At 43.3% G+C, this 24,933-nt stretch overlaps 2 protein-coding genes across 3 annotated transcripts in view; both read right to left on the reverse strand.

The window, feature by feature from the left end:
• Positions 1 to 10,650, reverse strand: part of LOC139389705 (cytospin-A-like) — a 29,884-nt gene extending 19,234 nt beyond the window's left edge. For both annotated transcript variants that reach the window (XM_071136604.1, XM_071136603.1), the window contains exons 1-5: positions 10,461 to 10,650; positions 3,800 to 3,965; positions 3,444 to 3,582; positions 1,687 to 3,326; positions 1,179 to 1,386 (exon numbers count right to left, since the gene is read on the reverse strand). In XM_071136604.1, the coding sequence (XP_070992705.1) occupies positions 1,179 to 1,386; positions 1,687 to 3,326; positions 3,444 to 3,582; positions 3,800 to 3,928 (2,116 nt within the window). In that variant the 5' untranslated portion in view covers positions 3,929 to 3,965; positions 10,461 to 10,650. The remainder of the gene's footprint in view (positions 1 to 1,178; positions 1,387 to 1,686; positions 3,327 to 3,443; positions 3,583 to 3,799; positions 3,966 to 10,460) is intronic.
• Positions 10,651 to 10,908: 258 nt separating this feature from the next.
• Positions 10,909 to 24,933, reverse strand: part of LOC139389874 (breakpoint cluster region protein-like) — a 47,631-nt gene continuing 33,606 nt past the window's right edge. Inside the window, exons 9-23 of the mRNA XM_071136876.1 lie at positions 23,325 to 23,446; positions 23,039 to 23,204; positions 22,764 to 22,883; positions 22,490 to 22,565; positions 22,287 to 22,391; positions 22,067 to 22,141; positions 21,447 to 21,544; positions 21,204 to 21,335; positions 15,570 to 15,629; positions 15,168 to 15,277; positions 14,078 to 14,217; positions 13,803 to 13,937; positions 13,551 to 13,656; positions 12,660 to 12,822; positions 10,909 to 12,486 (exon numbers count right to left, since the gene is read on the reverse strand). Coding sequence (XP_070992977.1) covers positions 12,397 to 12,486; positions 12,660 to 12,822; positions 13,551 to 13,656; positions 13,803 to 13,937; positions 14,078 to 14,217; positions 15,168 to 15,277; positions 15,570 to 15,629; positions 21,204 to 21,335; positions 21,447 to 21,544; positions 22,067 to 22,141; positions 22,287 to 22,391; positions 22,490 to 22,565; positions 22,764 to 22,883; positions 23,039 to 23,204; positions 23,325 to 23,446 — 1,698 coding nt within the window. The 3' untranslated portion in view covers positions 10,909 to 12,396. The remainder of the gene's footprint in view (positions 12,487 to 12,659; positions 12,823 to 13,550; positions 13,657 to 13,802; positions 13,938 to 14,077; positions 14,218 to 15,167; positions 15,278 to 15,569; positions 15,630 to 21,203; positions 21,336 to 21,446; positions 21,545 to 22,066; positions 22,142 to 22,286; positions 22,392 to 22,489; positions 22,566 to 22,763; positions 22,884 to 23,038; positions 23,205 to 23,324; positions 23,447 to 24,933) is intronic.

Genomic DNA, 24,933 nt, shown 5'->3' on the forward strand with positions numbered 1-24,933 from the left:
AATTAGGTCAACGTAGTTTTTATAAGAAAGAGAAATGGCAATTTATATTTCTGTAGAGGTGTGGGCAGAATGTTTGAATATTTTGCAGTGACTTTTTCAAACTAAACATGCATGCTATGCTGCCTATATAGTGAGTGCCTGTCTGCAAATTCTGCAAGATTGGTTGCATATTCAAAACAATTAGGCTAAATGCTACAGCCCACATTTCTATGCAAAATACACGTTGTTGTTCAATATTTAGTTTATCAATAGATTATTGTCAGTGTTGGAGAGTAGTAAACTACATGAAGTTCAACTAGTAATTTAACTACATTTTGCAGTAGCTTGGTGGTAGTGGAACTAAATTCCAATCAGGTAGTGTTAACAGTAGTTAATAATGTTTTTGCCATGTAGTGGTGGAGCTAACTACTGGAACTACACACTACTCTTTTTACAAAAATAAAATATGGGTAAAATGGGCAATCATTTTCTTTCTTTTTCAGCATCAGACCTGCATAACTCACCTGAAACCTTGTTTTTGTGATTAATAGAATACAATTACACATTCTGTTAACACCTGACTACAGAGTGATCTGACCTTGTAATTGGTCATCTACGACATTTCAGATTTACATATGATCATTTTTCACAAAGTCATTTTGATGTCCTGAACTAATTGTTTTAAGTAACTTTAGTTAAGTAAACTATATTTTTTAAGGGTAGCTTTACTTTAGCTTAACTTCCTCAAGTGTGAAGTAATGGTAGCTTGGTAAACTATATTTTCAGAGTTCAACGATGTTTGTGCATCGACTTTTCCTCCTACCTAAATATGATAAGACAGCCTGAGAATTCTAAAACATAAAAATAAATTCAAATACAGTACTTACAGTAGCATACATAGGCCTTCTGCAACGTAAAATATCAACTGTTCACCTGTTAAATTCAACTGTAGGTCTACATTATAAACCGCGCTGCATATGGGATGGCAAAACCTGAAATACATATAGTCTATCTATTTAATAGGCCCATGAGAGATGAACACGATCATTTGTTGTATGGCTACTTTGGGAATATGAACCAATCATGTCCAGAAAAGGAATTTATTCTAAAACGGTTATGAAAATAAATTGGAAAAAGATTCCCTGGCATCGATCTATGATGCTGTGACATGTTTTCCCCCTTGGCCACAGCCCACTCACTCTCTAGGTCTGTGATGATGAGGTTGTCGTGGAGTTTTACAGCTCGGTGCTGCTCCACCTCATCCTCCAGCTCAAAGATGGTCTCCTTCATGTCCCCGATCTCAGTCTCCTTCTCCTGCAGCTCCCCGCGCTGCTTCTCCAGCCCACGCTTCTGCTCTGCCATTTGCTTCTGCTCCTGCTCCTGGATGTCCCGGTACTCCCGATCCAGCTGCACACACCACAAGGGGAATCAATCAATATCGCATTCATAAACTAAATGGCCCAAATTAATGCTCATTCTTCTTTTCAGTGGTGAGGGTACATATAAAGCAGACACATGCATTTCTATGAAAAGCTTTTAAGGTGGTATGGAAGAAAGTGGACTTTCGTGAACTTTTCCACAAGTTGAATACAGGAGACAGAAGCAGTCTCGCAACTTTGATGGTGAACATGAGCAAACTATCAAAAGGGTGGGATCAGGTATCAAATGTACTACCTCTGTAGGATGGTGTGTGTGTGGTGGACTCACCTTACTGAGGGTGTCCTGCAGTCTGGTGACATCAGTGCGGGCGTGGCTCAGCTCCTCCTGCAGTTTGGCAGCCCTGGCCTCCGCCGCCTCCTTGTCCAGCCGAACCCCCTCCAGCAGCTGGCAGATGTCACTTTTGTCTCCAGAGTTGTGGATGGAGTAGAGCTCAGCCACCTTCTGCCTCTCCTGGTCCAGCTGGGCTCTGCAGCGGCTCAGCTCTACCTGCTCACAGCTTACCGCTGCCTTGTACTCCTCCAGCGCTGCCACCATGGCCCCCCGGTCCTGCCTCTCAGACTCCATGATGTGCTCCATGTGGTGGTTCCTCTCCTTCAGAGCCCCAATTACCTCCTGGGCCTCAGCGTTGTCCTGCTCCGCCATCTTCAGCGTGTTGCTGAGGTGCTGCTGCACTCCCAGCAGCTGCTCCCTCTCGAAACGGGCGTTGTCGGCCAGGTCCACGTAGCGCTGCTCCAACTCCATGTAGCGGCCGCTCTTGATGTCCTCCTCCAGGACGTAGGACACGTGGTGATCGTCCAGCAGAGAGCGGAAGTACTCAATCTGCCGGCCGTAGTGCTCCAGCTTGTCGCTCTGCTGGCACAGGGAGTCCATGAGGATTACCTTCTCTTCCCCTAGCCTCTCGTTCTCTCCGTTCAGCTCCTGGGTGATCTGCTGCAGGTCAGCAAGCTCATGTAGTGTGGCCTGCAGCTCCTCGGCTGTGCTGTGCTGGTTCTCCTCCATCTGGTGAATGCGCTCCGTCAGGCAGGCCACAGACACCTCGCTGGCGTTGCTGCTGCCCCGGTGTGAGCGCTCTCGCCTGGGCACGCTCTCCGACTCGGAGGAGGACGAGGCTCCGGAGGGGGCGTCCAGGGCATCATCGCTGGAGGTGACGCCCTGGTAGACCTCGCTGGACTCACTGTCCAGGTTGTCCACTGAACCACTGTGCTGCTGGGCCGTCAGCAGGTCCTCCAAGGAGCCAGGGGCAGAGCCTTCCACAGAGGAGGTGAGGGTACCAGTGCCCCCGCCATCACTGTGCCCACTGCTGACTGCCAGGTCTGGGCTCAGGGAGGGGTAGCTGAAGAACTTGTCAGAGCCATCCAGCCTCTGCTCCAGGGAGAAGCCCAGCGCGTTGAGCCGGTCCTTCAGCATGCGGTTCTCACTCTTCAACAGGTTCAGCTCCTCACGAATGGCATGGTTCTGCTCCTGCAGGAGAAGCAGTGTGGACTCCACATCCGCTGCTGTGATGGCTGACACCTCCCTCTCCTGGGGCTTCTCCTCCTCCCCTCCTCCTCCCTCCTCTGTGGGAACCTCCTCCCCTCCCAGGCCCAGCTGGGCCCTCATGTCCCTCAGCTCGCTGCGCAGGTGCAGGATCTCCAAGTCTTTGTTCTTGGCCAAACCCAGCAGGTCTTTCACCTTGGTCTCCAGGGCCACCTTGACACTGATCTGGTTGTCTGATTTAGACTTGTTCATGCGGCCCTCCGACTCTGCCAGCTGCTGGGTGCGAGAGCGCTTTCCCTGGGCCACATCCTCCTGCCCCGTCCCTGACAATGACTGCTTCTTACTAGCCGATGTTCTGGATGTTCGCAGACGGTCCCTTGACGAGTTGGGCTCCTTGGAGGTAGAGGACGTCACACGTTTGGCTGAAGAACCTTGTAAAGAGAGACAGAGCCCAGCAAGCATGAAATGCAGAGTAATAATAAGTACGATGAAAATAGCATAGGTCATTAGAGGCTAGTCAGCTAACATAAAGATATAAACAGATTTACCTGAGCTAGTCTTTGGTTTACTGTCTGGGTTACCACTGCTGGTCCCTGTGGAGGCAGTCCTCTTGTTCTTGGTCACAGTGCTGGTCATAGCTGGAGTGCCCCCTGCCATTGCTGCTAGCAGATCATCATTGCTTTTAACCTGGAGAACAAATCACATGGAAAAACAATCACATGAAAACAATTATTTTAATGCCCACTAATCCAGTCAGCAGGCAGAATAATAACATAGGATTGTTCGGTACCATGATAAACATGTACAAATGGGTGTTGGCAAAGTAGGCCATTGTATATAATTTTGAATTTGATAGAAGTCTACTTGGCTTAGTGACAAGATGTGTAGAGGGATAGAAGTGTACCTTTGACAGAGGTGCCGTTGTGGTGGTCTTGGCTGCAGCCTTGCCTGTGATTCCTGTAGCAGCGCCTTCAGTCTTCCCCCTCTCTCCACTCTGAGCCTTACTCACCACCGGCCTGCCTGTCTTCTTCATACTGGGCTCTCTGATGCCCAAACATTTACACCTCAATCTGGATACACACAGGGAGAAAGGACAACATATCAATGGAAGGACTCACTTCAACTACATGCTCATGTGACTTCATCTCTCTTCATCCCAGTGTCAGATATCCTGACTGTCATCAACTTTACCAGATGGCAGTCATAGGCTGGTTAGGGTTCAACCGGGGTTGTTCTCTGCCCAGAAGTTCCTACTGTCACTAATAAAGATTTAATACACAATCCATGTGTATTAGTTCACGTGTCTCACCCAGGTGCATGGACAACTTGCCTTGCTGTCCAGATGACCATGGTAGGGAAAATATTTGGGGCTTTATCTATGACAGTAGAGGTTATAAAACAGCGTTATAGGACAAATGAGGCAGTCTTTTTTTGTAACTTTTAGGGCATACCAAGAAGTTAAGAAATATTATATTTGTTGAATACAAGACATTTTTATTTTTTGTCTACAAGGAATAATTGTGCAATAAATCGCAAGAGTAAATCATAATTGCAAGAGAGCCTAAAAATAAACCAATTTGCAGAGTAATGGCTTTCCAAAGGGCTCGGCCAGACTACGGTTCTCAGAGATGTAGGCATAGTTGAAATTCTATACTGCTGGAGACGGGACAGGGAGGGGCAGATCTCAGTAATATCCCTCAGCTGAGTGACATTAGTGGTGCTGTTCTCCCCTGCGATTCCTATGATCTGTAACCCAACCTGCTGGCCATACTATCCCGCACAGCATATGTGACAATTAAACCAAGCAGGCTTTCTGGATCTCTTTATGCCTGCTGTCAAGCTGGGTGCAGGTGGATGTACCAACGCCCTCCCTGGATGGCCATCATTGTTTAATCAAGTAAGCAGACAAAGTTGAGTAAATATTACTTGTTTCTTTTCTAAACATACATTATATAGGGAGTATTTCTGTCTACATAGAATAATCAGTGCCTGTGATAACATTTTCTAAACTCTTTTGTTTGGCATATTAATAAAATCAGATATGCAGCCAAAACCCTTCCACTTGTCTTTCTACTTTAAACAATCCGTCAAAAAGAGGTGCAAAAAAGGGAACACGCAGTCTGGTCCGTTTGGGTCTTTCTGCACTCTGCTGGAGTTATGAGATCTTTCCAGAGCTTTTTAACAGCTCCCAGTTGTCCTCTCTCGCCTCTCATTTATGGCAGAGCAGCAGCGGGCTTGTGCTCCTTAGGAGTAAACTCTGCCTAATGTTTCTCAGCTGCATGTGTTGAAGCCCCGTGATTCCTGTGGTTGGAAGGTGCTTGTGTATTCAGACCCCCATTGAAATATGCCTAGCAGTGTACACATTCTTGAACAGCCAGAGGGTAAGAGACAGAACAGATAGTGAATGTTGAAATAACAATGAAATGCAATACACTAACATACACCCTTATTGGCAGTGGAATATTGATGTAAAACGTGGCATTGGAACATTCCTGTAGAGTTGCACCTTTAATGTAAAACAAAACAGACAGAGGGACATCTTGCAACAGAAGAGTGTTCTACTGTAGCCTCCAACCCCCAGTCAGGTGTGTGTGTTCACACTCTTGCTGACCTCTGTTTGGATTGTGCAGGACATGTTGCCAGCTACTGACATGGGCTCTCAACACACAGCCTGGGTATAGCTTCCTGTAGCTCAGATGTGGGTCAAAGATCACCCAAACACACAACCTGGAAGGCTGCCCTTTTCTTTGGCTATGAATGAATGGGATTGAGTGAGAGAGGCTGCGGGTATAGCCTAGACTTTCAGTCTATTCATAGAGTAACAAGACAGAATGCCTTCCATAGACTGTCAGGTTCAGGTGTGCAGTAATACTTCAATGGCTTTCTTATAGTCAAAATATTAGTAATGCATCCCAGCATACTCAAAGAAGAAATAAAGGCCTTGGTCTTATGCAAAATGCTCTGTGTGCAAATGGTTTACAGAAAGTGAAAGGACACGACAATCCCAGCTATGCATTCATGGGTGGGTAAAGGGTTGATCATGATGATTGGGCTAGTGTTTCTATTTGATTACAACAATGTCAGGCTAATTGATGCATGGAACCCTTGGATTCAAACCAAGGCTGACCCAGAGGACAACTATGCAGTCAGTGCCCACGTGTTGCTTATGAAACAAAACCATTAAAAGCAGGGAAAAAGGGAGCAAGAGAGAGCGAGCAAGAGTCTTAGTGAGTTAGGCCTACTGCAAACGGCCTCTCCCTCCTCTTCCTTATTCAGTGCTTTGACTGTGGGCGTTACTTCTCTTCCATAACATCTGCTTCTGTGATGGCGTCTGAGAAAATCCTACAAGGATGAACGTGTGCAAGGACAAGTAGGCACCAGTGTGATTCAGACAGAGCAGACAGTGTAACCTCTGAACTCTTCAGTCTAAAACATCCATCATAGCCGAAGACCCAGTCCTCCTAACAGATCCAACCAAGCCATCCTTCATGTACCTTATTATGATATACCAGTGTTTCCCAATCCTTTGGGTCCCCAGGACCAGGATGGAGAAACACTGAGCTATGCAGTGCATACAACACAAAACACATGGCTAGGACAATCTGTTTCAGAGCTAAGGGGACATCACAGTGTGAGGTGAACAACTCCGGCTTCTTTCAAAAGTAGGATCAGACAATGCACAACCACACACGCACAAACGGGTGCTTAGGTAACCTCCAGCTCTAGGAACATTTCCAAGAACTGAAGATTTTTCACTTTGGGACATTTTTCCAAAAGGAAGGATTCAGAGACAAGGAGGAGTAGCCAAATTCCTATTGCATAAGTCACATTCCCTGGACAGGACATTGAAGAGCAGACTGTACAGCTTTTTCAGGAAAATAAAGAATAGTCAGGAGAAATATATGCTCACTTTGAATTCTTCTACTGTATAATGAGAAGTGTGTGTTTCATATTTTCAAAATAAAGTAGCTATATGGGCTTTAGAGAGACCTCTAAGTTGCATGTGTAAAAAAGAGTGACATGCTTCAGGCCCAGGGAATCACAAACATAAATAATGTAGCTAGATAGCTATGACAAGTTGCCTAAAAAAATCAGACTAATTATTGGTATACAGTCAAACAAAGCACTGCAAAAACTTGGAAAGTTTTTTCACCAGCCAGAATGTTTAATCAAACTAAATGTGAACTTACTCTGCTGATTGTCTGTGCGGCTGGTCGAAATTTGAGACAAAATATCCAGACTTTTAGAGTGCCGGTACTGCCGTTGAACTTTCTATCACCTGGCATAGGCCCAAAACCATGTCAACACCTGCAAGACTTCGGTTAGTAGAATGAGTGGATATTATCATTTTTTAGTCTCAAGTTTCGACCAGCTGAAGGACCAACCCCACATACAATTACACTTGAACTTACTCGATTGCATTCAACATCTGTGACAGACAAGGGATGTTTAGGATTTTACTATGTACATTTGCGTGGGTATGCTGCACATACAATGGAAAGCATCACCACAATCAGGACTACAAGTTCATTACCGCTATGACATTTGACATAGCTAGCTAGCTTACCAGAAGATTACGACCCTACAGTTACGCTTGTTTACTGGGGTCGGAACACAATCATGGTTACATTAAGACACTGTGTAGCCGGCGCAAGATACGGGTCGGAAAACGTACCTCTATAGTGTACAACAGAGTGATACGCATAAAACCTAGCAGTCAAACAGGGAAATGGTTCCAATCGTTTTTCCACCATTCATTTTAGAAACACTTAAAATAAGGGCTTTGTTTTGTGTAAGCTTACCCTGGCGTGATGTTTTGATAACTATGTAAATCTCTCTCGGACAAGGTGACTTATCAATATATTCGACTGTATTTACACCCAAAAATAAAATACTAAATCAGCTGCTAATGTGGCTATCATGATCTGGACGAAACTGCCGAATCGAGACAAAGGTAAGAATCTCTGAATTAACTATCTAATGTTAGCTAAATGTAGTAATGAATAAATGGCAACATTTCTTTCAAATTGACACAATACCTGCTATCAAATGTGTCAGCTAGAGATGGCGTGCTTGCAGGGATTGCATGACTTCTATTACCATTTTCAAATCAGAGTAAATAGAGTCGAATATATTGATAAGTCACCTTGTCCGAGAGAGATTTAATATGGTTATCAAAACGCCAGGATAAGCCCACGAAAAACAGCCCTTATTTTATGTTTCTCTAAAATCCACTATGGGAAAAATTAATGGTAGAAAAATGATTGGAACCATTTCCCTGTGTGACTGCTAGGTTTTATGGGTATTATGACACCTCCACTGTGGGGCTACAGTGAGGGAAAAAAGTATTTGATCTCCTGCTGATTTTGTACTTTTGCACACTGACAAAGAAATGATCCGTCTATAATTTTAAATGGTAGGTTTATTTGAACAGTGAGAGACAGAATAACAAAAAAATCCAGAAAAACACATGTCAAAAATATTACATTGATTTGCATTTTAATGAGGGAAATAAGTATTTGACCCCCTCTCAATCAGAAAGATTTCTGGCTCCCAGGTGTCTTTTATACAGGTAACGAGCTGAGATTAGGAGCACACTCTTAAAGGGAGTGCTCCTAATCTCAGCTTGTTACCTGTATAAAAGACACCTGTCCACAGAAGCAATCAATCAATCAGATTCCAAACTCTCCACCATGGCCAAGACCAAAGAGCTCTCCAAGGATGTCAGGGACAAGATTGTAGACCTACACAAGGCTGGAATGGGTTGCAATGATCATGAGAACATTGAGGAATCAGCCCAGAACTACACGGGAGGATCTTGTCAATGATCTCAAGGCAGCTGGGACCATAGTTGCCAAGAAAACAATTGGTAACACACTACGCCGTGAAGGACTGAAATCCTACAGCGCCCGCAAGGTCCCCCTGCTCAAGAAAGCACATATACATGCCCGTTGCCAATGAACATCTGAATGATTCAGAGTACAACTGGGTGAAAGTGTTGCGGTCAGATGGCATCAACTCAACTCACTGTGTTTGGAGGAATGCTGCCTATGACCCCAAGAAAACCATCCCCACGTCAAACATGGAGGTGGAAACATTATGCTTTGGGGGTGTTTTTCTGCTAAGGGGACAGGACAACTTCACCGCATCAAAGGGACGATGGATGGGGCCATGTACTGTCAAATCTTGGGTGAGAACCTCCTTCCCTCAGCCAGGGCATTGAAAATGGGTCGTGGATGAGTATTCCAGCATGACAATGACCCAAAACACACGGCCAAGGCAACAAAGGTGTGGCTCAAGAAGAAGCACATTAAGGTCCTGGAGTGGCCTAGCCAGTCTCCAGACCTTAATCCCATAGAAAATCTGTGGAGGGAGCTGAAGGTTCGAGTTGCCAAACATCAGCCTCGAAACCTTAATGACTTGAAGATCTGCAAAGAGGAGTGGGACAAAATCCCTCCTGAGATGTGTGCAAACCTGGTGGCCAACTACAAGAAACGTCTGACCTCTGATTGCCAACAAGGGTTTTGCCACCAAGTACCAAGTCATGTTTTGCAGAGGGGTCAAATACTTATTTCCCTCATTACAATGCAAATCAATTTAGAACATTTTTGACGTGTTTTTCTGGATTTTTTTTGTTATCCTGTCTCACTGTTCAAATAAACCTACCATTAAAATTATAGACTGATAATTTCTTTGTCAGTGGGCAAACGTACAACATCAGCAGGGGATCAAATAGCTTTTTCCCTTGCTGTATATGCAGGGATGGGAAATGCCACCTTACTCCATCGAGAAGATTGAAATACTGCTATTTTTCCCAGAAAACTGCCATTTTCGTCCCCATGCTAGCGTTGAACAACAAAGGAGCTGATTGGCTGACACTGCCATTCCAAAATGGCCATGTTAACTACTGATAGCTAGCATGAGGGCAAAAGGGCCAGTTTTCTGAGAAAACTAGCCGTATTTAAACTTTCTCAGTGTATTAGTGTGGATAAAGGCATATCCCATCCCTGCATTGAGATTTTCTGATCTATATCTGGCGCGCGTTCCAACGTCTTAATATAACTATGATTGTGTTCAGACCCCAGTGTAAACAAGCGTAATGGTGGGGTCGGGATCTTCTGGCACCTAACTATGAGCTTTGGCTATATGACCAGTTGACAGAATGTCACCCCACTTGCCCTTTTAGTTACCATTAGCTAAATAGAATAACTGCACTATTTAGTAGTAACTAAATAGATTGCTGCCAACATTTCCATCCAGCAAATCATGAGAAGTTGTCAGCTAACGTTAAGTTAGCTAGTTACCATCGCTAGCTAGCTAACTGTGTCAAACTATTCAGCTAACTTCGTTTTTTATAGTCTGAGCCTGGCTACTATAACTAGCCTAAAAACGACTAAATTGAATGTTCCAGGAGACGTGAAAGTTGCAAGCTTTTCCAGAAATACATTAGCTAAGAAATTATTAGATAAAATATGCATTTTCACATAACTACAGTAGCTAGCTAGTGTTCTAGCCTAGCTTAGCTTGATATTGATAACGTTACTAACGCTAGCTAAAATTCATACCGTGGCTTCTTCTATTTGATCCTTGAAGAGTGAAAATTAATAAGGGTTTGCGAATACATCTTAAGACAGCTTTGTAGCTGAGACAGATACTGGAGGTTATTCCAATTCGGTCCATCTGACACGATGCTTTTCAGTTGTCAATGCAGCGAACAGCAGCCTGATTATTGCCTCCCAGAGCCTTGCCCTGGACTTGGACCGCATCCTTCATAGATGTATTTTTCAACAAGATCGGCATGCTCATTCTAGCCCATCTACATCTAGAGCCCAGCTCTATATGAATAAAGAACATTATTTGTATATATATATACATATATATATATATATATATATATATAATATAATATAAGTGTAGAAAATAACTAAAATATTATTCTACTGACAACAATCATGTTAAATAATCTTAAATTGTGTTATCAGATTGCAGAGAATCAAGATAAAAAATACAAAGCACATGTGAATCAACTCTTTATTGTAGCTACATAAATTAGACTTTCTTGGGATAATGACTACAACTGTCTGAAATGAAAAAAATGTAAATTAAGTGATTGCTGATAGACTACAAACAGTCAGTTAGCCTAACAGTTTCATATGTGCTAATGGTATCATATCTTAACATCTTAATTCAGATATCTGTAAACATTTGGAATTATTTTCATTTTGCAAGCACATATACATTAAGGGCTTTCAAAGTTACAGCTCACCAGGCAGAGAACAATAAACCCTTTATATATTTAGCTAGAAACAAAATAACACAACAGAAGACAATGGTGCCCTTCACAATGCCCATTATTTGTTTTCATACCCAGGAGATTTGGATATTAGTGGACCAAGGTAGGCTACCACTAAAATTGAATAAAGAGCCAAAGCTTATCAGTGGTATTCCTGTCTAATTTCCACGTGACAGCACTGAATAGTCTTTGATTTTAACCCATCTGAAAAAGAAAAAAAAACTAAATTCCTCCAGTAAAGGGGTGGTGTGTCTCTAATTGAATAAGATCAAAATATAAATTCTTAAGGAAAATGTAGGACTGTCATAATTGTATTTAAACATTTCAGCCTACTACTTAATGCTGTTGGTCTTACAACATAGATTTAGCAGTATCCAGCTTTCAGGTCCCTCCCTATAAGCTAATGAACAAAAAACACAATTCTGAGATATGGTTGAGGTCCACTGTTTAACTAAATACAACCTCCCATAAATCTTTTAACAGAAACTCACAAACATCAGTTATTTGAAGAGAAAAGTATTACAAAACAAAACACATTTAAGTCAACATGCCTGCATGTTAAATATACCTACATAAGTTTGATCAGTCTCACATTCCTTACTAAATAAAGAGAGCATACGCATAAACACCTGGTGAATACACATTTTCCTACAATGGGCTTCAGCAGGGAAAAGATTGGAGTTTGTAACCCTCACTTGTGCCAACAATGTACAAAACAGGCCTTATGCCACAATAAGGACTGTAACCATCTTACCATTTTGATAATTGTGCTCATCAGTGCCTCTAAAATGAGTTGATTGTCAGATAGGTAAAAGATTTTGACACACTATCTGTAAGTGCTCAGCACACTTAATGTGAGGGATCGTGGAGATGACAATTTGCCTCACTTCATCTGGTAACAATATTTTTTCAATTAAAAACCAAATAAAGGAATGGTCTGTTCTTTGACCATATTAAATGGCTTTTTGTGTTTGATGTAAGACAGTTTTAAGGTCAGCAAGATAAGGATGATCATAATCATAAAGTACTGTATTTGATCCAATCTGAAATGTGCTGTTGACTCCCTCTGGTGGGCCATATAGAGCAGGAGCCCTGTAATCCAGCCAGTGTTCATTAGCTCCAGCAGCCAACAATTTACCATGGAAGGCATACTTTTGTCCACTTCTTCCTCCCTCCGTTTTTCACAGATGGAAATGTCCATGCTCTCGCTATACTTCAGTGGAGAAGAGGATGCTTTGACGTTTGCTGTCTGGCGTTGGGATGCTCTGAAGCTGAAGGAAATACAGTAGGACCTGTACCTACACAGACAGAAGGGGAAGCGGGAAAGAGCAAAGGAAACAGATTATTAGAACCATAGCACATCATTTTGGGCTCCATGAATACCTCTGAATCTACCTCTGCAACAAAATCAACATTGACGTTCCAAAAGATACAGGTCTCCACAGATTTCCTCCACAGATTTTGGCAGTACCTGTGACATAACCTCCAATGACCAGTTGTCATTCATAGTGATGGGTTGCGTGGCATTGGCTGGGATCTTGCTGTCTTTCTCAGATGGGCGGAGCAGGGTTGGACCAAAGACCGTGGCCAGGTTGTGAAAAGACATCTTATTAACGCTCTCATTATCAGCAATCCTGTAAGAACACAGAGGATGTCATAAGTGTACGATTGTGGGATGCCGAGAACAAGGAAGGAGAAATTAGCAACAGGTTTAGAAATGACAGATCTGTGACTGTATTAGTGCTGAGAGATTAGTGCTTTTTGAGGTCGGTTCGGTTTCGGGTTCGATTATTTCTCTCTCATGTGTGATATATGGTTTGTGCGTATCTAACCTAATGTAGCAGGCGTAAAAGTGTATCAGTCCAGAGATCTGTATATAATGACAAGATGCTCATGTCTCTGCCCTAACAATGAGAGTCATTGTCCCAAAGGCGGGAAGGCAGGCGAGAAGTCCAAAATAAACCCATCAAAATGCATTGGGCTTATTTTGGGCATATGTTGGTGAGAGTGGAACTTCTTGCTTTGCCTCTTCCTCTCTGATCCGTTTGAGATTGTAGTTAATTATCCCCGTTTCTGCTCTGAACTAGGTTTAATATTTGCTTAATGAAAACAACAACTCCCTTCAGCCTAGCGTCCCACATAGTTCTTGAATTGATTTATTTCATGAATGATTTGATTTCTCTCTAGAGAAACGTGTGTTGGGCCACAAACAACAAAAACTAAATGGAATTCAAGTAAATGAACCGACATCGGTCAATTAGTTGTTTAATAACCCCAAAAAACTAAAGGATTGGTTAATCACTCAGCACTAGACTGTATTAATGTGACAGGATCAAACATGGTGTCACTGTGGGGAGTATACCTCTTCAGGTGATCCAGCAGGAAGAGGAAGGTGACCAGGTTGGGTTCTGGGAGTGACAGCAGCAGGTGCAGCATACAGCTCTCCTTAGCCACACTGTCTGACAGGGCTGCAAGAGGACACAATTGTTTTAGTATTTTTAATACTACCTGATTGATGTTTAATGGTTTGTTAAATGTCACTCTTATGTTGTATTCACTACGATGAGACTAAATGCCATAGTAAGCTTTTTTGAGGTCACAAGGAGTGACTGACCGATTCCTCCAGCGAAGTTTGGGTACAGGTCATCTGTGAAAAGAGGTTCCGGCAGCTCACGGAAATACAGCTTCAGCGTTCCAGCAATGGCATTCACATCCATCTCACTCATCATCACCGACACATCCTTATTGTCTGTCAATCACAGGAAGGGAATGAACGATAAACTGGGGGAACAGTAAGTCGCAAGCCGGTATGAATAATAGTAATACATTCCTTGTATAGCATGATGTATTATTTGCTATAAGGAAGAGATCCAAGGTCGGTGTACTCACTGGCATCAAATGCAGCCTTCAGGGCCTGGATGTCTGTAGCCACCCCTGAGACCCGGTAGATTCCTACCTCCTCCATGCCCCGGCGCTCGATCTCCTCTACACACTGCTTCACGATGAGGGGCACCTTAGACCGCTCCCGTCTGTCGAGGTCAAACATACACACACACACACACACACACACACACGTGGTTACACTTAATGCAGGATTAAAATTGGATTAATGCAGGAAACAAGAGAAGTCTAGTTGCTTTACACTAATGAATCAAAATACCTGTGACTGCAAAACTGTGTGTCTAATTTCTTACTTCTGTACACACCTGGTGTTTGTTTTATTGTGGTAGTGCATAAACTGAACTCAATAATATTTTTCAATTTTGATATGTAATACCTGTTCCCAATTATGAATAAATTACACATCTTTTCTTTCTCCTTTCGGAGTAAAGCAAACACTGAGAAAGACCTCCATCCTGCAAGTATTGCATCTTTAGCACTATAAAAGGTTTCTCAAATAGACCATGCCCATAAGGGGCTTTAGTTATTTTTACAAATGATCATGAGAGACTTATGGTCCCTGTGAAAATAGAAAATCACAAACAAGGCATGTCTTTGACAGTTTTTCCTGACCCTCCACTGTTGTTTTTGGATTAAAGTGAAGGAGGTAGTAGGAGGTATCCCATCCATTTGACAATATTAAGTCTGATCTGTGCTGGTCATAGAAATGTGGCATGCATTGCATGAGGCTAGTCCTTCATGACAGGCTTAAAGGGATACTTCGGGATTTTGGCAATCGAGCCCTTTATCTACTTCCACAGAGTCAGATGAACTCATGGATACCATTTGTATGTCTCTGCATCCAGTACGAAGCAAGTGCGAGGTAATTTCGCACGCCAATGTCGCAATGACTAGAAGTATATGGTATCTACTAGCAGTTACCATAGACTTCCAGGCATTGCGCTAATGCTAGTTAGCAACTGACGTCAGACTGCACGCAGTGACATAAAAATGGTTTCATTGCCAAAATCCTGAAGTATGATTTGGATCTGGGTGCGGAGGTTATACAGAGGCTAACAAACACACATTATTCACTCACTTGGTTACAACACTGATTTTCACTCCAAACACGCCTGACTGTTTCCGCGAGGGCATTCTCTTCAGACTGAACTCTCTGCTGGTGAACTTCATTGACAGCTTCACCTCAATCTTTACCAAGTGAAGTTAAGAATTAGCCAGGAGTCAGTGAAATTAAGAGCTTTGCATGTATCCTGATCCACACAGTAGACTTTAATATAGGGGGCATACTTCATATTGAAGTCTGTATTACACAGTAACTATCAGTGGAAAAACCCATGTAATTACCATGTTTTATACATAACTTATTTAAGTTGTGCCAAAAAAAGTGCTTTTGCTAAACAAGAAAAGCAAGGCAGTGTGGTTTCAGAAAGCTTTGTGAAAAACAGTGATAATTGTTTACATTTAGGCTGGTAATACGTACCCCGTTCATGGTGATGACTGTTCTTTGCCAGTCTTTGGTTTGTAGCGTCTGAGGATCCAGCTGGAAAATATGGAGACATCTATCAATCAGAAAAATCATCTAACCCAGTAAAGACAAACTTCTCTGATAGACAGTGTGTGGACAACACGATGGCGTGGTAGGACTGATGCAGTCTTTATTCGCAGTACAGACATGTTATAGTACTCTAGTAATGAAATTCAATCCATTATTAAGAACCAATGACATATTTAAACCTCTCAAAATCCTGCTTTGTATGAATGTTTAGCACAGTTAGCCTCTTGATCCTTTCCAATTAATCTAAAGCACAATATAAAAATAAACCTTCAATGAAACTATTAGATTGGAAAGTGTATCATTTCTCTGAAGAAAAGCAAAAAATGTACGAAATGATGGATTCAAAGAGAAAAGATGGTTATTTTGTCTTTCTCCCCAATCAGCAAGCCTGGGTCTTAAGTAACAATTACCCTTCACTTGCCCTTGTCCTCACAAACTCATGTCACTGATCTATTTGAATCATATGACTAATACCAAGTTGCCAACAAGCACGAGTATTGTGATAGATAATGCTAACATGACAGATGTCCTCTCACCTTAGGGACCAACATATAGATAGATACTCAATCTAATTCCAAAAATAATTTTCATTTTGTTCTGTGGACATCAATTTCTTCTTACATAATGCAGTGGATTTATCAAAAGAAAATAGCATTACGTATTAAGTATGAGAATACTGTACAACACATTCAAGGATACTTAACGGATATGCTCTGTGGTTGAGTGACTCATTGTGAGCGTACAGAACAGGGCTGCAGGCATGTGAGAGAAAATGGAGGAAAACTAAACTTCCGGAGGACCTATCATCTTTTCACTCCCTCCCCTCTACCTTCTCCTCCACTGTATCCGCTGCAAAATGCACTTTCTACAACTCTGCATTTCCTGCTTCTGCTTCTAACCCTAGGAAACTCTATTCCGCCTTAATCCTCCACCGCTCCCCCACCACCCTCCCTCTCACCGGACAAATGTGTCAACCACTTTGAGAAGAAGGTTGACGACATCTGCTACTCATTCACTCAGCCCATTGTGTCCACAGGTCTCACTCACATGCCTTGAGCTCTTTATCCCCCCTGGCCACAAGACAACCTGACCACTCGATCCTTTGCCCTCCTCACGTCTCTCATCCCTGACCATTGGCTGCGTCCCCTCTGACTTCAAAATGGCTGGAATCTCTCCCCTCCTCACGAAACCAACACTCAACTCATCAGACATCAAAAACTATAAACCTGTATCCCCTCTTTCTTTTCTTTCCAAAACACTTAGGCGTGCTCTCCCTGATCAACTTTCTCTCTCAGAACAATCTTATTGACCCTAACCAATCAGGCTTCAAGACGGGTCACTCAACCAAGACTGCTCTTCTCTGGGTCACTGAGGCTCTCAGCACTGCCAATGCGGACTCTCTCTCCTCTGTTCTCATCCTCCTAGATCTATCCGCTGCCTTCGGCACCGTGAATCATCAATCCTCCTCTCCACCCTCTCAGGGCTCAGCGTCTCAGACTCTGCACACTCTTGGATTGCATCCTACCTGGCAGACCGCTCCTACCAGGTGACATAGAGAGGATCTGCGTCTGCATCACGTACTCTCACTACTGGTGTCCCCCAGGGCTCAGTTCTAGGCCCTCTTCTCTCTATACACCAAGTTATCCAGCTCCTTCATATCCTCACATGATCTTGCTTATCATCGCTATGCGGATGACACTCAACTACTTTTCTCCTTCCCCCCCTTCTGACACCCAAGTCGCGACACGCATCTCTGCGTGCCTGGCAGATATCACAGATGTCAGCCCACCCCCTAAAGCTCAACCTCAACAAGAAGGAGCTGCTCTACCTCCCGGGGAAGGCCTGCCCGCTCAAAGACCTCTCCAACATGGTTGACAACTCCACAGTGTCACCCTCCCAGAGTGCAAAGAACCTTGGCTTGACCATGGTCGTTGACCATGTCGTTCTCTGCAAACAAAAGCAGGGACTCGCTCCTGCAGGTTCATGCTCTACAATATCCGTAGAGTATGACCCTACCTCAGACAGGAAGCGGCGCAGGTCCTAATCCAGGCACTTGTCCTCTCCCGTCTGGACTACTAGAACTCTATGTTGGCTGGGCTCCCCCCTTGTGCCATCAAACCCCTGCAACTTATCAAGAATGCTGCAGCCTGCCTGGTTATCAACCTTCCCAAGTTCACTCATGTCACCCCGCTCAGCCACACACTCCATTGGCTTTCAGTCAAAGGTTGTATCCACAACAAGACCATGGTGCTTAACTATGGAACAGCAATAGAAACTGCCCCTCCCTACCTTCAGACTATGCTCAAACCCTACACCCCAACCCGAGCACTCTGTTCTGACACCTCAGGTCTCTTCTTGGGCCCCGCACCCCTACTGGAGGGGAGCTCAGCCCAGTCCAAGCTCTTCTCTGTCCTGGCACCCCAATGGAGGAACCAGCTTCCCCTTGAAGCTAGGACAGCAGAGTCCTCACCTCAAACTTGACTGATAGCTACTTTGAGGAAAAATGTACTTTATGCCTGTGATATGTAGTTGTCCCACCTAGCCATCTTAAGATGAATGCACTAACTGTAAGTCACTCTGGATAAGAGTGTCTGCTAAATTACTTAAATGTAAATGATATACAGTGCCTAGTGAAAGTCTACACACCCCTTGTACAGTTGTCACATTTTTCTGGCTTAAAATGAAATCTAAAAAGGGATTCAATTGGATTTTCTTCCTATTGATCTACACAACGTACTTCACATTTTCAAGTTATAGAATTATAGAACATTTTCCAAATTAATTTTTAAAAAACCATTATGATTGAGTATGACTTCACACCCCAAAGTAAATACTTAGTGGAAGCACCTCTGGCAGAATAATATTCTACCAACTTTGCACAACTCTTAGGGCAACATATGTGCATTGTTTTTGTCAATTGCTATAGCTCAGTCAATTTTGTTGGGAATCATTGATGTATAGGAATATTCAAACACTGTCTCTGACTTTCAAGCTGATTTAAGTCAAGACTGAGACTGGACCACTCAACACCACTTTGAAAGCCATTCTGGTGTGTCTTTGGCATTAAAATTTGTGTTATTGTCCTGCTGAAAAATAAAAATCCCAGGGTTAGCTATTCAGAAGTTTGAGGCAGGTTTTCCTCTAACTTTTTAACGGACTTTGCTCCTTTCATATTTATTTTGATCCTAACAAACTCCCTAGTCCCTGCTGGTAACAAGCATACCCATAACATGATGCTGTCACCACAATACTTAAATACAGAAGATCAACAACAAATACATGTATTTCAGGGCCTAAATTAAATCTTCAGGTTTGGATCAAATCCAACACAACACAGAGGGGAACCTTCTGCATTTTCAAGTATTGTGGTGGCAGCATCATGCTATTGGTATGCTTGCTACCGGCAGGGACTGGGGAGTTTGTCAGGAGCAAAATAAATATGAAAGGGGCAAACGCCTAGGTAAAAAGTTCCTGGGAAACCTGCCTCTGTCACCTGAATACCTAACCCTGGGATAGATTTTTTAGAGGAACAATTAAACATATTTTCTGCCAAAGACGCACCTGAATGTCTTTCCAAGTTGTGGAGAGTTCCTGAGTGGTCCAGCCTCAGTCCTGACTTAAATCTGCTTGAAAATTAGACATGGTTTGAATATTGATGTACATCAGCTGGTTCCCAATAAAATGCACAGAGCTAGAGTAATTTTGACTAACACAATGGATATTTGTTTTCCTAAGAGTTGTGCAAAGCTGGTAGAATCTTATTCACAATGATTCACAGCAGCAATGGCTGCTGGAGGTTCTCCCACCAACTATTAAATCACTTTGAATATGTAAAGTAGGTTGTGTGGATCGGTGGGGGATCAATTTAATCTCTTTTTGGTTTTAATTTGATTAAAAGCAGCAAAATGGGACAACTGTGCAAGGGGTGTGTAGACTTTCACTAGCGACTGTACAACGAAGGATATATAAAAAAATACAATACCCTCTCTGTTCCGAAGCACAGACCATCCATGATAGGAAATATAGCTCATTCTCGCTCCTATTTGTGCTGTCTTTACCTTCTGTCTGAGCAGAGTGCTGCGGACCCTGCCCCACAGCCGTGCCCCTGTGCCTGGGGGCTTACTGGGACTTGTGTCCCCCTCATCCTCCAGGGAACAGCTGCTGGTGAACTGACTGCTGGTCTGATCCAGTATCAGCTCTTCATCACAGATCTCACCCATACTCTTCTACTTAAGACTCAGTATCTCACTCTCTACTTTCACTAGCTAATGTACGGTTCAAAACAATGGGACAAACAAAACAAGGCAGCAGTCCAGAAAATATTGTATTTTCTCAAAGAATCCAGAGACCACTATAGTCCTTTAATAGTCCAGTAGTCCCCCGGAAAATGTCTGGGTGTCCCATCAACTTCTTAACCCTGTCATGCCATCAATCCTTGCACACCAGATGCACAAAAACAATGGAAACAAAGGCAGCCCCACGACCACGCTGCCTCCCTGTTGTCCCAGTTCCTAGATGGATCTGTGGATTAGTCCCCTCCTCCCCTGACTATGGCCACGATCTGGCAGCTGCTCAGAGGTTATGAGGACTATATGCAGCCCCAGGTATACACAGGTAGCTTCCTACAGCATCCTCATGGATCACCAGTTGGTAGATCTGTTTTGGTTCTAGTGACCCTGGCTCCTCCTGACTTCCCCGGACCCTTTTTCCTTTCAACCAAACCCCCCCGCATCTGATCGGTCTCTTTTTAATCCCCAAACATTTCGGAACACATGCGCACACAACGTTCAGACTGCCTCTCCAATCAGCACTTATCTCAAATTCCACAAACAGATCAGACCCAGGCCAGAGGGTCATCACGCCCAACTTAATGGATGTGACGGACCACGTTGGCTGTGGATTGTCCAAAAGAGACAACACATACAGTAGATTGCCTATTCAATAAACATCCAATGTTAACCCTTCACTAACGAGACCAAGAAGAATCGCTCTCAGTCTCCCCCTTCCACTGCCATTGGTTGGATCTGTGCCAGGGGCTACATTTGGTCTGCTCATTTCCCTTCCCAACTGTAATCCCCCCTCTGTCACACTCACAACACCCTATCACCAGTCAGGGTGAGGTGACCTAGCAGCGACCCCACAGCCCTTTTCCGCACCACAGAAACACACATGGTGGGATTACCTGCAACATTGCAGCTATTGGGGATGGCATACAAGATATGTCATTTTCACCAGCTATGATATTAATATATACTGTATATTCATATAAAGAATATGTATATGAATAGCATGTAAATAATATTTTTTGTGTCTTTCCTTTATTTAACTTTTTTTTGTGTGAATTATATGTAATATCTTATGTTGTTATGGTCTATAACTGTTCTGTACTTTGTCATGTATTTGTATATTGTATGTGGACCCCAGGATGAGTAGCTGCTGCATGTGCAGTAGCTTATGGGGATCCTAATAAACTAAACCACCTATTATTTAATTAAGCTATGTCACTGTTGCCTGGTGTGACAGGCAACACAACATGTGCTTCATACCCTCACTCCATACCTGTATCTGTCCTTTGGCCATGATCCTGTCAGTGTTCTCGCCGTCCTCCCTGTTTTGCTTGGCTTTGTTGTAGCACTTCTCATAACACAGCAACCTCAGAGTCTGAGATCCTTCCAGCTCAATCTCAAACTCCTGCAGGGAAACCGTTCAAAAACTAGGTAAGAGACAATCTAGCAGATCAGGCTAAATAATAGACACCAGGAAGTTGAGTTCTGAGTGCTAACGGATACATGGCATCCTCACCTCGTTCCAGTTGGGTTCTGTGGAGTCTCTGTACACACGTGTCTTGGCTTTGTTCACAAAGTAGCCAAAGGAATCCACCTCCAGAGTGCAGTAGAGATCTGTGTGGAAGAAGAGCCCGTTACAATGGCTAATAGGGATACTTAGCTACTGAATCACAGTAGGACTGTCCTGTATGTACTTCACGCTATACTGTTAAACCATGCTTTCTGACAATCTCCACCATGGAACTTGTCATGCCCTCTGAATCTGTTACGTTTTAAGGGAAATAGTTCCCGTCCAGAGGAAGATTACATTTGGATTAACAGGTCGGAGTTTGTATAAGATAAGAGATACTGTATGCATGTGAGCTGTACGCCTGACTGTATTTAGGACAAAGTGTGAAACGACAGGGGTTTTCCATCCAGACCGACCATGGCTGGAGCACAGTGTTCCTCGTTAATCCTGCGAGTTCTGACTTTATGTCAGCAGCCGCTCCACATGGGAATGCCTGCAGACTAGCAGGTGACAACCGGACTGGAGGGGACTGACAGCGGAATGGAAGGGCGGCCTTGGCAATACTGATTTCATGGGAATCAGGGTAGGACACCAACAATATGGGAAACATAAGCTGAGCCACTTACTCAAACTCTGTTTGAGTCCTGATGCAGAATGAACAATGACATTCAGAAAACCATAGAGTCCAGAGGATTCGTCTTCTAAAGAGAGGAGAGTGAATAGTCAGGAGTTGTTTCATCAAAAACAATATTAATAATAAACAACTCCCTCTCTTATTATAAGTTACATTACTGAACAGCCTTCCATTCTTACTAATACGGTATCCGTTTCGTGTCAATGGCCTACCTTCCTTATTCATGGTCATTGGTATAGTATGGACCGTCTGAAGCTTCACACATGAGTTGGTGAGCATCTGCAGCTCCAGGGAGGTCAGAGAGAAGCTTTTGAAACCTGCAGGCGAAAATGGAGTTTAGCGAGAGACTGACAGCCACCGTCAGCTCAGTCATGGGACTGTAGCAACCATAGCTTGTGTTGCAGAGAACACTCACACTTCTTCTGCTGCTCGCGGATGATCTCCCTCCACTCCGCACGCTCATAATCAGAGGAGATCAGGAATGTGAAGCCCTGAAACAGACAGAGCTCAGAAACATGTAGCCCCACAGTAGACCTGTTGGAAATACTGTACCACATCTCTACACCTGTAGGGGGCACCAGATCCTAGACCAAAATATTTCACAGTACAAACAGTAGGGTGTGTATTTAGATATGACCTTGCAGGACCATAGGCGCAGAGAGAGAGAAAACAGTTCGTGGCTGGCTCACCTTGCCGTTCCTGTTGGCCACTCTGAAGGCCATGCTGGGGGACATAAGCAGCAGCAGAGACTCCTGCTCCGACAGTTTCTTCTTAAAACGCTCTATTGCTTTCCCTCCTTTAGTGGTTCTCTGCACACACAGGAGAACAGCACTCAGACACTTGTTGCTGTATCAACGCACGGCCTCTGTCATTGCTGGCTCCTCTTATGAAGCTACGATCTGGTCAAGGGTTCCAACATTACTCAAATAAAGTGATTTTCTCCCTTTCTGATGTCTGCGGTCACCTTTTCTCTCTGTATCTCGTTCTTGATCTGTGAGATTCTGATCTTCATGGCGTCAATCTCCTCTTCCTGGACCTGGGGGATGGGCGTGGCCTCAGAGTCCTCGATGGTCTGGAAGGTGAGGTCTGAGAGCGGAATGTACCACTTACAGTCATACTGCTGGCCTTTCCTGGAGATAAACACACACACACACACACACAATGATCAAACAACAGACACAGGTAAGGAACACCACACAGACATGAGATGGTTTGTGTACCATCTAGTCCATCAGTAAAGCTACACTCACCCTGCAGTCTGTTTCTTCAGCTTGGCACATAGTAGTAAGTCTGTGAAGAGGAAGACGTGGCGTAGCTTTCTAGATCCCTCCACCAGTTCCACCATAAAGCAGTCCCTCATCAGCTGACGGTTCTACAGGGGCAAACAGTGAATCACACATTCATTGAATAAAAAATAAATAAAAAAAAATATATATATATATATATATATTTGCTAGAATTTGTTACCATACCGCCACAGAGTGAAAAGCCGTTTTCCAGTAAATTCCCTGTCAAGCTGCTTTTTACAATGACTCTCTCTAGATCACGAGGATCCTAGACCTAGAGGATGTTTCCTGGTGCTTATGCCAGTCGGCAAAACAAACCAAACTACATGCCAGAATCATTTTTCACATTAAGAATAAGGATTCAATATCAATGTCATCCTATGGTAGAGATTAAATGATAGAGCAATTAATGTACCCTATGTTCACCATCACACGACACATGGTAACAACATGTAATTGTGGCCGCCAAGTGGAACTACGATCTGATGAATGTGGCATGATTGGCTCTCGACAGGACTCAGGAGAAGAATCTCCAAAATGACTACTTGCACTGAACAGTAACATAATATTTAAGCAATGATCTGAGCTGACAGTCTGTTGGTTCTGCAAAATAACAAACTTCTAGTGGATGCTGAGATGAGTATATTCTCTTCTTGTCACAAGGAAAGAACAGAACCTCCGAAAATCTTTGTCTTCAAACAAAGTTGAGACCTGGTTGTAAAACGTGTAAATTAAGGGCCGTTAGGTTAATCAGTGGCTTTGTTATCAAAGAGCCTGCGTTTACAGGAATAGATCCTAATTCCAGAGGGGTATACCACAAAGCAGGATCAATTATAGTTAGCCAGCTAACTTTGATAAACAACCAGAAATAACTGTTGATTTTCTGATACGTTTTAGGTTGTTGAGTCAATTAGACCATGACCACTTCCCCCAAAAAAGAAAAAAATAAGTTATTTCAGAACATTTGGGGAAGTTAGCTGACTAAATCCTTGACCCTGCTTTGTAGTATACCCCTCGGAACTTCCTATAATCCTGCCTGGTTTGTCATTCCAGTTGGCGGTTGGTGAGTGCTGCAGTGACATCTGCTGTTCCTTTGGCCAGAGCGTGGCTGTGGACGCATGGACTGTTTATACTGACTGACCTTATACACGTCGGTCTAAACGCTACTTATATTTATCGTACCCACATGAGACTCTACCAACCCTTCCAAACCACATTTCAGCAAAAACAAGGAAGACTCCACCAGGGAGGGTCCTTAATGAATTCATGGTCACATTATTGACATTGGTTACTTTCTGACATAGTCATCCTCCATTTTGAGATATCTGCTGACAAAATTGGTAAGAGAGGCCCAACTAAACTGAACCCTGGATTTCAATCACCACAGTAAGTATATACTTTTAGCTAGTCACAAGTACTACATTTATTTTGTCTTTAGCATATACCGGCCTATGAATTGTGGAATACTACAAAAGAGCGGTAATATTTGTCTGAGTTCCAGTCTCACGTTCACTTATGATAAGATGTCTGATGGTCATAGTGGGGCAGGTTTCCAGTAATAATATAGGAAGTT

The sequence above is a fragment of the Oncorhynchus clarkii genome, chromosome 30, assembly GCF_045791955.1.
Source record: "Oncorhynchus clarkii lewisi isolate Uvic-CL-2024 chromosome 30, UVic_Ocla_1.0, whole genome shotgun sequence".
Lineage (NCBI taxonomy): Eukaryota > Metazoa > Chordata > Actinopteri > Salmoniformes > Salmonidae > Oncorhynchus > Oncorhynchus clarkii.